Source organism: Pongo pygmaeus, chromosome 8 (assembly GCF_028885625.2).
Source record: "Pongo pygmaeus isolate AG05252 chromosome 8, NHGRI_mPonPyg2-v2.0_pri, whole genome shotgun sequence".
NCBI classification, from domain to species: domain Eukaryota; kingdom Metazoa; phylum Chordata; class Mammalia; order Primates; family Hominidae; genus Pongo; species Pongo pygmaeus.
Window position 1 is genome coordinate 138443295 of NC_072381.2, and position 13147 is coordinate 138456441.

Consider the following 13147-nt stretch of genomic DNA (forward strand, 5'->3'; position numbering starts at 1 on the left):
AGACAGCCAGGTGGGAAGGGGTCCCCAGAGAATCTCCGATCGGCTGCTCGCTGAGAGGAATGTGCATTGGGGTGGAGCCACAGAGGCTCACGCCACTTGCAGTGGGGAGGAGCCTGGCCCCTCCTCCCCCCGGGTGAACCTGGGATTCATTCGGTGAGGTGGGAAGTGCACTGGCAGGAAGCACTCTCTCACTTCACTAAGAGTCTCTGTTTCCCCTTTTCTTCCTTTCTACCCAATAAAACCCTGCCTTTCTCACCCTTCAAATTGTCTATGAGCCTCATCTTTTGTGGCAATGTGACAAGGACCTCGTCTTTAGCTGAACTGAGCAAAAGTCCCACAACAGTGTGAGACCCCCAAGTCAAAGGTGAGCCATGCACGTGATCTCTCAGGTCTCCCGCTCGGTCTCTTCCCAGTGTACTTTCCTTCCTGTTCTAAAGCTCTTTAATAAACTCTCACTCCTGCTCTAAGACTTGCCTCTGTCTCTCCTTCTGCTTTATGCTCCTCAGTTGAAGTCTTTCTTCTGAGGAGGCAAGAACTGAGGTTGCTGCAGAGCCCCCTGTGGGTTCGCCGCTGGTAACGTGCTTTGAGGTTGCTGCAGCCCCCCGCGGATTTGCTGCTGGTAACACGCTTTGAGGTTGCTGCAGCCCGCTGTGGGTTCGCTGCTGGTAACATGCTTTGGTGGTGTGTGACTCAAATACGTCTGCTGCTAACAATTTGGCTCTATCTAATTACAGATATCAGCTAAATTTCTGAAATACTAAGTCACAAAAACTCTGCAACTGCTCCCCTAACATAATTGAGAGCTTTTTCAATGACATGAAACATCTAGGTTGGTTTCATGGCTCTAAATCAATGTGATGAAAAGCACGTTAGACAAAACTTAGGGGAGACAGTGAGAGCCAATCTCAGGGAGTTCACCACTGTAAATGCTGTATTAAAGAAGGATCTCAAATCAATAATCAACTTTACATCATCACCGCTGTAGTAAATGTAGTAAATGTAAATGTAGTAAAGAAGGATCTCAAATCAAGAATCAACTTTACATCATCACCTCTGTAAATGCTGTATTAAAGAAGGATCTCAAATCAAGAATCAACTTTACATCATCACCACTGTAAACGCTGTATTAAAGAAGGATCTCAAATCAAGAATCAACTTTACATCATCACCGCTGTAAACGCTGTACTAAAGAAGGATCTCAAATCAAGAATCAACTTTACATCATCACCGCTGTAAACGCTGTATTAAAGAAGGATCTCAAATCAAGAATCAACTTTACATCATCACCACTGTAAACGCTGTACTAAAGAAGGATCTCAACTCAAGAATCAACTTTACATCATCACCGCTGTAAACGTTGTATTAAAGAAGGATCGCAAATCAATAATCAACTTTACATCATCACCGCTGTAAACGCTGTAGTAAAGAAGGATCTCAACTCAAGAATCAACTTTACATCATCACCACTGTAAACGCTGTACTAAAGAAGGGTCTCAACTCAAGAATCAACTTTATATCATCACCGCTGTAAACGCTGTAGTAAAGAAGGATCTCAACTCAAGAATCAACTTTACATCATCACCGCTGTAAACGCTGTACTAAAGAAGGATCTCAACTCAAGAATCAACTTTACATCATCACCGCTGTAAACGCTGTAGTAAAGAAGGATCTCAAATCAAGAATCAACTTTACATCATAAGAAACTAAAACACTAGCGGAAGGAAGGAAATAATAGAGATCAGAGCACAGACAAAAATAGAGAACAGAAAAACAATAAAGAAAATCTATTGTTTAAAAGTTGGTTCTTTAAAAAGATCAACAAAATTGACAAGCCTTTAGCTAACTGACAAAAAAAAAAAAAAAAGAAAGACCATTCAAATAACTAAAATAAATAATGCAAGTGGAGACATTACTACCGACCTCAGGGAGATAAAAAGGATTATAAGAAAATCCTATGAACATTTGCACACCAACAAATTAGATAATCTAGAAAAAATGAACAAATCCCTCCAAGCACACCCAGACTGACTCAGGAAGAAATAGAAAATCTCAACAGACTTATAATAAGAGATTAAATTAGTAATCAAAAGCCTCTTAATAAAGAAAAATCCTGGACTAGATGGCTTCATCAGTGACTCCCATCAAACATTTAAAGAAGCATTAGCAACAATCCTTATTAACTCTTCAAAAATTTAAAGACAAAGAAACACTCCTGGGTTCACCCTATAAGGCCAGCATTACTCTGCTATCAAATCCAGATAAAGACATCACAAGAAAAGAAAATTATAGACCAATATCCCTTATGAATATAGATGCAAAAATCCTCCACAAAAGATTAGCAAATGAAATCTAACAGCATATTAAAAAGATGACTCATAATGACCAAGTAGGATTTATGAGAGATGCAAGGGCGGCTCACTGTGTGCAGATCAGTCAGCGTGATGCACAGTATTCAGCCTTAACAGAACAAATGAGAAAAACCACATGACCAGCCCAATTGATGGAGAAAAGGCATTTGGCAAGACCCAACACTATTTCATGATAAAAACTCTCAGAAAACTAGAAATAGAAAATTCCTCAACATGATAAAGTGTCCTTATGGAAAGACCCACAGCTCACGTCACATGCAATGGTGAGGCTGAAGCTCTCTCACTAAGACCAGGAACAAGAAAAGGTCACCGCTTCCACTGCTGCTATTCTACCAGAGGCTCTGACCAGAGCTACTGGACAACAAGAAAGAACACGGTGAGAAGGCAGTCAGGCTGTGTGTGCTACACTGGAAAAGAAGAGGTAAAACTATCTCTATTCACAGATGACATGATTCTATACCTAGAAAATTCTTATAAATCCACAAGAAAGCTATAAGAACCAATTAATGAATTCAGAAAAGTTGCAGGGCCCAAGATCAACACACAAAAATCAGCTGTGTTTTTATTCACCAGGAATGAAAACTCCAAAAAGGAAATTAGCAAGAAAGTTCTACAGACTGAGCTGTGTGCCCCCAAAATTCATATCCTGAGACTCTAACCCCCACTGTGGTGGTATTTGGAGACAGGGCCTCTGGGAGGTAATTGACGTTAGATAAGGTCACGAGAGTGGGGTCCTCACGATGAAGTTAGTGCACTTTAAGAAAAGACATCAGAGAGCTTGCTCTCTCCTTCTGTGTGCCACATGAAGACATGGTGAGAAGGCAGATAGGCATTGATGCCATGAGACATGGTGAGAAGGCAGCCAGGCTCTGTGTGCCATGAGACACAGTGAGAAGGCAGCATGAGACACGGCGAGAAGGCAGCTAGGCTGTGTGTGCCACATGAAGACACGGTGAGACGACAGCCAGGCATTGATGGCCAGGAAGATGTTCCTCACCAGAACCCAGCCATGCCGGCTCCCTGATCTCAGACTTCCAGGTCCAGACTTTGATAAATAAATTAAGCCATCCAGTCTATGGTATTTTGTTACAGCAGCCCAAGCTAAGACAGAAAGCATTCCTGTTTATAACAGCACCTTAAAAAATTAAATATTTAGTAATAAATCTAACCAAAGAGGTGAAAGACTTCTATGCTAAAAACAATAAAAGGTTGCTGAAAGAAATTAAAGATCTAAATAAATGAAAAGATAGCCCATGTTCATGGATAGGAAGCCTTAACATTGTTACAATGTCAATACTACCCAAAGCAGTGTTCAACACAACCCCTACGGGTTACAATAGTCTTTTTTTAAAAAAATATAATTTTAAAAAATGATCCTTACATTCACATGGAATTAAAAAACTGATCCTCAAATTCACATGGAATTGCAAGGGGCCCCAAAGAGCTAAAACAATCTTGAAAAAGAACAAGGTTGGAGGACCCACACTTCCCAACTTGGAAATATATTACAAAGCTACAGTGACTCAAACAGCATAGTATTGGAAAAATGATACCATATAGGCCAGTGAAATAGAATAGAGGCCCCAAAATAAACCCTTGCATTTCTGGTCAAATTATTTTCAGCAACGGTGCCAAGACTGTTCACTAGGGAAAGCACAGTCTCTTCAAGTGGTGCTGGAAAAACTGGATATCCACATGCAAAAGAATGATGTTGAACCTTTACTTAATACCATATGCAAAAATTAACTCAAATGGATCAAAGATCTAAACTTAAGAGCTAAAGCTACAAAATTCTCAGAAGAAAATACTGGAGAAAATCCTCATGGTATTAGATGTAGCAATGACCAGGGATATGACACCAAAGACACAGGCAACAAAAGAAAAAATAGATAAACTGGACCTCTTAAAAATTAGGAAAATTTATGCATCAAATGGCATGATCAAATGAGTGAAAAGTTAACCCAGAGAATGGGAGAAAATACTTGCAAATCAGGTATCTGCTAAGGGATTAATATCCAGGCTCTGTCCTGAGGCTCTCTGGACATGAAGCTCCGTCTGTTATGGCCCTCACAATCCGCAGGCCCTCCCTTCACAGGGCCCTGCAGGACACTGCAGGTTTGTAGGAACCACACACATATCTAAGTCAGCCAGGATTCTTGGTCACAAGCAGTAAAAATCTACTCTGGTCTTCCTGGGCAGCCAGAAAATGTGCTGGGCAGCGCCAGTGGGAGGCTAAGCCCTGGGGCCAGGAAGCTGCATCTTGCCCACAGGATGGCCATGTGTGGGCTGGTAGGTTGGCAGGTTGGCAGGTCGGCAGGCCAGGTGGAGCAGCCTTGGCTTGCCTCTGTACTCTCCAGTCTGGCTCCAGACGCAACTCTGCACAGAGCTCAGACCCAGGCTTCCTGGGGGAGCCAGCCCAGGAGGGTCCCTTTGCCTGGACCACACTGGATGAGGAGGCAGTCCCCCGGAGAAGGCCAGCATGGGGAAAGAGGCTAGGGCGGGCTGGACAGCCCAGAGGCCCCGACACAGCCTTTTCAAAGTCAGGCCAAGAAGCTGCCTTGGGCATGCATCTGAGGATCCAGCACAGCGGCTTCTGTGGCCGCACCCACTGTCTGTGCCTGCTGTCTTGTGCCCCACTCCCCTGTCCTCCTCCTCCCACTGGAGCTTTGGGTTATGCAGCTCTGCTTCTCTTAGAAGGGCTCCGTTTTGTGGGTTCTCTGTGGCTGACTCCTGATTCCTGGTTACAGCTGAGGCCAGCAGAAGAGAGCTCAGAGTGGGCTAGTCTGGCTCAGCCCTGGTCTGAAGACTGACCCCAACCTGAGAGTCTCAGCCTCTTTCCAGGAGGAGGGGGATGCCTCCCCATCTCCCAGCAGGGAGCTGCATCCACAGACCTGTGAGCCAGGAGCACGAAGCCTTCACCAACTCCAGAGCCTGCTCAGGAAGCCCAGTCCACAAGGCCGAGGCTTGTCCTGCCAGTCTGTGCCCAGGGAGAAGATGGCCAGGCTCCTGCTCTTGGAGAGGCCTGCAGGACCACTCCAGGACCCATGCCTAGCCTCCCTCCAACAGCCCTAGAAGGAGGTGCACTCTTGGGTCCACATGGCCCCTCTCCTTCAACCATCCTCCCTGGGTCGCCCCATCCCCTGGGCCTTGGGGGCTCCACTCCCCGCCACCCCACTCTGCCTTAAACCGCCAGAGGCACCTGTGGCCCAGCCCCCGCCCCCTGCCCTGCCCTCTGCTTGCTGTTCCTCAGGGCCACCCTCTCTCATGGCAGGTGGGACCTGTCCTCCCTGCCTAGAATCCAAGCCTCTTAAGGCAGGGACTATGCTGGCCTCACTCTCTACCCCCTGCTGTGTGTCTCCAGGGCTGAGAGCCCCTCGGTGCATGTGTGTTGCTGGGGGAGGTCAGGGCTGAGCACTGAGTCCAGCAGGGGCCCCTGCAGTGCTGGGACTTGGGGATACCCCTTAACCCCCTCCCCTCCTCGGCTGGTGCTGGTGTACCCTTGGGAGGCCTGTGGGGTCTGTCTTTCTTTGGGAGTCTCTCCAGTCCTTTCTGGAAGACCCACTAGAGGCCTCAGTGGGAGTCAGGAGCCCCCTCCGGGGCTGGCGCACCTGCTTTCTGGCCTCTGTCTTGTTGATGATGCTGATGATCCTCTTCAGGGCACCCTTGGCCTTCTTCCTGTAGACGGCTGAGGACAGGAGTGGGAGCCAGGCGTTCCAGTAGTGCCGCGCGGCCAGCATCACCAGGGCGCTGCTGCCCGCGATGCCTCCGAACCTAAAAGAGGGCAGGTCATGACGTGGTGGCCCCACCTGGGCCCACCTGGGGCTGCTGGACCGGGAGGGACACGAAGGTCGGGCGCCCAGGGCCCATCCACGCACTTGCTCCCTCCTGGGCATGTGGCTTGCTCAGGCGTCCCTGCTGCATCCTCTCCAGTGGGCCTTTCCAGGCAGCACAGGGTCAGACCCCCACCAAGGTCAGGCTGTAGGAGCCCAAGCGGGTACAAGGGCAAGAGGGGGCCACTGTACCTCCTTGAAGACTGTGCCCTGAACTGGCCACACCGTCCACCTCGCCCTCGCTGGCAGGAGCCCTCCCTTGGGCCCACAGGACGGACCACAGCCTTGGTGAGCACAGGGGTCTCGCACGGCAGGGGAGGGACAGAGCCCCCACAGCACCACCCCAGCCCCTTCAGAGCCACGCACCTGGCGCTCTCCGTGAAGGCCTTGGCTGCCACCAGCCGCAGCTGCTTCCGGCCCTTCAGGTTCTCCATGATGCTCCTGCCCTGGATGGCCGTGGCCGTGCACAGCATCTCTGCCACCAGCCGGGACTCCTCGCTGCAGGACACGGGGCCAGTGAGGAGGGAGGCCACTGTGGCCCACTTTGGGTCTTCCCTCCCTGGGTCACTGTCTTGACCTGTGGACTACACAGGTGGTATTCTAAGATGGGGCACCTCCTGGCCCACAAGCACATGTGCACAGGGCTCCGCCCTCCCCGAATCTGAGCCAGCCTCAGAGACTCGCCAGACTGCAGGGATGCAGGGCAAGGGGCCCCTGGTCTTCTGAGGCCTGGAGTGCCCACGTGTGGCCTGGGCGCCAGAGACAGCCGCCCTGGGAATGCTCTCAACCACGGAGCTGGCAGCCACGTGGCAAGGGTGGCAGTGGGCTGTGGGGACATCCAGCCAGTGGACCCTCAAGACTGTCGCCCCAGGTGACTCTCATAGTAACCTTATGAGAGACCCCAACCCAAAACTAACTGGCTGTGTCCAGTCAGCCCCCAGAACCATGGGGCAGAATCATTAACTGTTTTTTTTAATGACTAATCTTTAGAGGGACTTGTGCAGCAACAGATCCACAGAACCAGCCCCTCTTTTGGGGCCTCTCCCCTCTACAGGCCCTGCGGCTTGGGCCCACATGGAAGTCTGGCCTCAGAAGGTCCACTCTGCACCCAGAGCTTGGCCAGGCGCACACTCCTGGGCATCAACAGCAGCAACAGCTCCATGGCTCCTCATCCCTGGACGTTCGCTGCTCCAAGGCTGCCGTGGCTGGGGCTGCAACGCTACGCACACTAAGGCAGGATTCCCGCCATGGACGGGAGAGCATGCCCTTGCGGCTCAGCTCAGAGGAGGCACCAGATTTATTCTATGAGAAAGATGCTGGCTCACGGGTAGACTCCCTTCATGGGCCAGGTCCCAGAGCCAGGAACCTGCTTGCAGGAGCAGACAGCCGCTTCTGCCCCTCTGTCCTGAAGGAGTCAAAGGAGGAAGGCGCTGCCCCTTGGCCTGCACAGGCCTGCGGTGCCCAATGCAAGCTGGTGGTCTGAAGCTGAAACCACCTTCTAAGGTGGGCATGGCGACCTAGGCAGGGCAGGAAGGAGAGTTCAGTTTCCTGAGTACTGCCGTCCTAAACATTTTGATCTGTGTTATGCAGTTGTTGAGTGTTCCATAAATGCCAATGAGTGAGGTCTGTTCCTTCCATCTGTAGCCTCAGTGACTTCCCCCCTACTTTGTTCTGTCAGCTGCTGAGAGAGGAATGTTAAAATCTACAGCTAGAATTGTAGATGTATCCATGCTTTACTTCCTGTATTTTCAAGCTCTGCTATTAGGTGAACACACATTTAGCATTTTTATGTCTTCTTGAAGATTGAATCCTTTATTATGAGGAATGTCTACCTCGGATCGCGTGCCTGGGCCATTTAACCGGACACCAGCTTTCTCGTGGTTGGCGCTTGCAGAGTGCCTCTCTCCCGTCCTTTTACCTTCAATCTGTGTCTTTACATTTGAAGAGGGTCTCCTGTACATAGTTTATCATTGGGTCTTGCTCCTATGTTCTGTGAGATAAACTGCATTTTAACTACAGTGTTGGTTCGTTTACGTTTAATGGAATGACTGATATGGCCAGGGTCAAATCCACCATTTGCTCCTTGCTTTCCTTTTGCCTCACATGTTCTTTGTTCCTTTCCTCCCTTTTTTTGCACAAACGGAATATTTTTTAGTATCCCAATTCATATCCTCTATTAGCCTTTCAGTTATATCTCTTTGCTTTATTCCATTTCTTAGCACTTGCTCTAGGGATTGCATGTGCATCCTTCACCAACTACGGCTCTACCTCACCTGAGTCCTACTCCACGTCATGTGCGGCACGAGGGCCCTCAGAATCACCGCCTCTCAGCCCGTCCTGTGTGTTTCCACTGCCCTGCATCTTGCCTCTATATTTATGAAAAATCCCACAGTAGGATGTTATTTTTGCTTTAAAAGGTCAAGTGTTTCTTGAAGAATTTAAGAACTGAAAGGGAAAAAAGTGTTTTATGTTTACCCCCAAATTTACCATTTTTGGTGTTTCATCTCCTCTAGCATGTCCTCTTCTGAGGATCTGCTGGGAATGGATCCTTTTAGCTTTTATTAATCTTAAAATGTCTTGATTCTGTCTTCATTTGTGAGGACTATTGCTGGCGGATACAGAATTCTAGACTGACAGGTTTTCTTTTTTTAACACTTAAAAACCGTCGTCCTTTGTATTCTGGTTTGCGTCGTTTCTGATGAGAAGTCAGCAGCAATTCTTGCCCTGGTTTTCCCGTATGCACAAATCTGTCCCCGTGCTAACTCCTTTCCAGGATCTGCTCCCGGTCTTTGGTCTTCAGCAATGTGACTACAATTCCCCCACAATGGAGCCAGGTGTGGTTTTCTTTGCGTTTATCCCACTTGGGGTTCCTTGAAAGTCTTGGATCTCCAGGTTGATATTTTTAATTCAACTTGTAAAATTTTCAGCCATTATGTTTTCAAACATGTGTATTTTGGCCTCCCCCTGCTGCCTCTGTCCTCCTGAGACTCCAGTTACACTCAGGTTAGACCCCTGCTATGGCCCCACAGGTCACAGAGTGAAAGCTCTATGGCCCCGCGGGTCACAGACGGAAAGCTCTGTTTATTTAGTTTCTCCGTTTTTCTCCCTGTGCTTCGGTTCTCATAGTCTGCTGGCCTGGATTCGAAGTTACTGACTGTTCTTCAGTGTCCAGCCTGATGATACGCTCTTCCAGTGGCGTTTCCATTTCAGACACTTTATTTTTCATTTCTAGGAATTCCATTCAGTGATTTTATTACTGGTTCCATTCTTTATTGAAATTCCTGTCTGTACACTAGTTATTTCCATTGAAAATCTGATTATATTGACAGCAGCTGTTTTCAACTCCTTGTCTGCTCATGTCAACATACACCACAGCTGGGTCCGTTGGCTGTTTTTTCTATTCTACTCTTTTTCTTGCTTTTGCGCACATCTAGTAATTTCTTACTTTATGCTGGACGTTGTGAGGGCTCTGCTGCTGAAAGTGTGGATTGTGTCCACTTCCTTTAAAGAGTGTTGGGTTTTGTTCTGACAGGCAGTTAACTACTGGTGGCTTAGCTTCATCCTACTGAGATGTGGTTTAGGCTTTGTTGGTGCAAGTCTGCACTCGCCCCATTGCTAAGGCGTGTCTTTCTGAATGCCTGGAATTCAGTGAGGTACACCCCGATGTGAGTTGGCCACAACTCCAACTTCTCTTAGCACAGGATGGCCTCTGGCATCTTGTCAGCGTACAGACCCCTCCATACCTGTTTTCTGCCAGGCCTGGAATCTAGTCCTGTGCACACATAGTTTACCACCAGGCAGGCCACAGACTCATGGGTAGCTCCACAGAACAAGGGCCCTGCCCCACCTGCCCATGTCACATCCTAGACACCTCAGCTGCTACAGCCCCAAGCCCTGACCCGTTTCTCCCCATGACTCTTCCATCTGGGCCACTCCCCAGGCTGCAGCATGGGAAGCTCCCTTAGGCAGAATGCGGAGCCCACTTCCGATATTTCCTTCTAGCAAGAATGGCTGCCTGGTACTGCCTGCTGTCCAACAGCTAAAAACAACTGTCTCACATATATTTTCAAGTTTTACAGTTTTTCTTTTTCACAGCATAAGAGTATGATACCCATTATGCTTTCAAGGCCAGAACTGGGTGACTTTTAAATTTATATTATTAACAATATTAAATATAAATATATTATACATAATAAATATATAATATATAAACATATATAAAATCACTGTTGGTGATTACGTTAAATAAAAATGTTGAGCTGAGTTGGAAGGTCCAAATGACACTCTTAGACTATTGTTCTTTACCCATTCTGTGTGTATTTTAATAATCTACATGAAATTTCTTATTAATATATATTCCTTGACATTAATAGCATAAATGCGAAACTGATTTGGTAACTACACATTCGCAACTGAGAATATGAGCTGATTAGTAACTGCTATACTTTTCACCAAGAACGGAAAGCCATTTTTGCTATTAGTGTAAAATGCTATCATAAAAGCTACTCTGTGGCAAATTCCATGCTAGAGTTTCTACACATAATTTTAAAAATGGAAAGAAATTAGAATGAAGAACTGAAATACGTGTAAACTTTTTAAACTATCTCTTACAAAGGCTGGTTGTCTGCTGGAAGTGGGCATGGGTCCTGCTGGACTGGGGAAGGGCCTGTGGCTCTGACAGTGACCAGCAAGGTGACCACATCATCTCCTATGAGCAGCACGCCTGCAGGGTCTCTCCAGTCTCCTGGCACCCAGGCTGCCTGCACACAGGGGCACCCGCCTGTGGTTGGTGGAAAGGCGCCAACACTGAGCCCAGGGCAGAGGGGCTCCCGCTGGGTGCAATGACACCAAGTGCCACTAGAGGACAGCAATGGTCCACAAAGGACTTTCCAAAAGTCCTAATGTGGAAATCCAATTTTTCCAGTCTCATATGACCTCACCTTTTCCCTGTCACCATATGTATAAATTTACAGCTTTAGCTAACTTAACAGAAAAAATGATTTTTAAGTCAATTTACACAGCAGTGGCACGGCCAGGGCGCCCAGCCCCCACATCCTCCTGTTGTGTGCCGCTGTGCCCTCCACACTTGGGGAAGTAATTGTAACTCAGGAGGAGGCTTTATGCAGCAGCACTCTGCACCATCACCTCCATGACACTGTCTTTGTAGTTTATTTCTCTTAGAAATAATGTTTGTTCTGTTTTGTTTGGAGACAGAGTCTCGCTGTGTTACCCAGGCTGGAGTGCGGTGGCACAATCACGGCTTGCTGCAGCCTCGACCTACAGGCTGCTTACGAGGATGAATGCAGTTCAGCTCACTCAGACCCCCCGCAGCCCCTTCCAGCTGACTTGTGTGGCCAGTGATCGCATGACACTTAATCCCCACCTATCACCTTGGCACCTACGACCTCACGCCAGCCTCTCATCTTCTGGTCCCCACTGTGACAACACCCACACTTCCCTCAGCTCATCCTTCCTGCTCTACCAGCGTATGTTACCTGCGCTTTTCCTTCACTTTTGTATTGTCAAAATCAATCCTTTCGTCAAAATGCTTCTTTCTTTGTCAACAAGTTAATCCTAAAAGTGGAATATCAGTGAACACCATGTTTCTCACTGGACAGTCCGGCTGTAAATGACTTGGTTTCCCGGACTCTCTAACTGGTGTACCCCTCTGAACTGTCCCCACCCATCCTACGAGGAACTCTGTTTCCCCGCCCTCCCCAGGGTCCTCCTGAGCCGCCCAGTGCAGTCAGGCAGCTCTCTCCACACAGCATCCATCTGGGGACAGCTCTTGACTACCTTTCTAGGTTGAATCTGTTATTTCTAGCATCCCACATATCTTCCTTTTTTTTTTTTTTTTTTTTTTTTGGTTTACTTCCTTGTTTTTCTGGATCATATCCTCAAGAAACTTTCTAAAAATGGTGTATGGGAAGTATACTCTCTGGGTCCTTTTGTCTAAAATGGCTTATTTTGACCTGATATGTGACTGATAGTTTGGGTGAGCTCGAATTCAAGGCTGACAATTACCTCCACTTGGAACGTTCTTTTTGCTTCAAGTGGTGGCTGCTGAGAAGGTTGGGGCAGTTCTATTTCCTGCTCCTCTGATCTCGGCCTGGTGTCAGACAGAGACTTCCAGAGACACCTCTGATCCCGGCCTGGTGTCTCAGCATGTCCAGAGCCAGGCAGATGTATTTTCAGCCTCAGCACATCCAGGGCCTGAGGGGCCAGGGTGTGTGGCAGGCATCTCCTGCTTATGCCCGAGCTGCAGGGCTGGGGACGCACCCCCCGGCCCCACCAGCACAGGAAGGCCAAGGAGGGACATCAAAGCAGGTGAGTTTTCCTTTTGGAAGCAAATTGATTTTTATTACAGACTGCAGGGAAAATGTAACCTCTAGCCTCCAACAGAGGGATGCCAAAGAGGGGGGCCTGGCACGGAATCCTGTCCATACTGTTTTGGAAGAAAGATCATTTGCAATGAAAAGCCCCTCGATGCTGGCAAACAGAAAACAGTGGGACTGGGCTCCAGTCCAACTCTGCTCCAGCCCTTTGCTGCCACGCTCTCCCTCCAGCCCCCCGGTGAATGTGGGGCACCACGCATGGCAGTGCCAGGCCAGCAGGGCAGGGTCCCAGGTGCACGGCTCCTGGCAGGGCTCACAGCCTCCTGAGCACTTGCAGCCTCACCCCTGCCAAGGCGGTGCTTACAGCCCGTCGCCTGGGTTCAGTCCCAGCTCTGCCACTCACCCCAGCTGGGTGGCCTCAGGAGCAACTTGGCCCATTTCCTGCCCATTGCCTGCCCATTTCCTGCTCTAGAGCCTGGGAACAGTAGTGCCTGCCAACGAAGAAGAGTGAACGGGGGGCCTGGCGCGTGATGCCCCGTCCTGGGTACTGAGAAGAATGAATGGAAGCCTGTCACATGATGCCCCATCCTGGGCACTGAGAAGAGTGAACAGG

The 13147-nt window shown here is 48.5% G+C and overlaps 1 protein-coding gene across 1 annotated transcript in view; it reads right to left on the bottom strand.

Annotated features, from left to right (window-relative positions):
* The window catches only part of CFAP46 (cilia and flagella associated protein 46), a 132908-nt gene that overhangs the window by 83753 nt on the left and 36008 nt on the right, over nucleotides 1–13147 (bottom strand). The window contains 2 exon segments of the mRNA XM_054473811.2: nucleotides 5978–6140; nucleotides 6566–6697. Of these exon segments, the coding sequence (XP_054329786.1) occupies nucleotides 5978–6140; nucleotides 6566–6697 (295 nt within the window).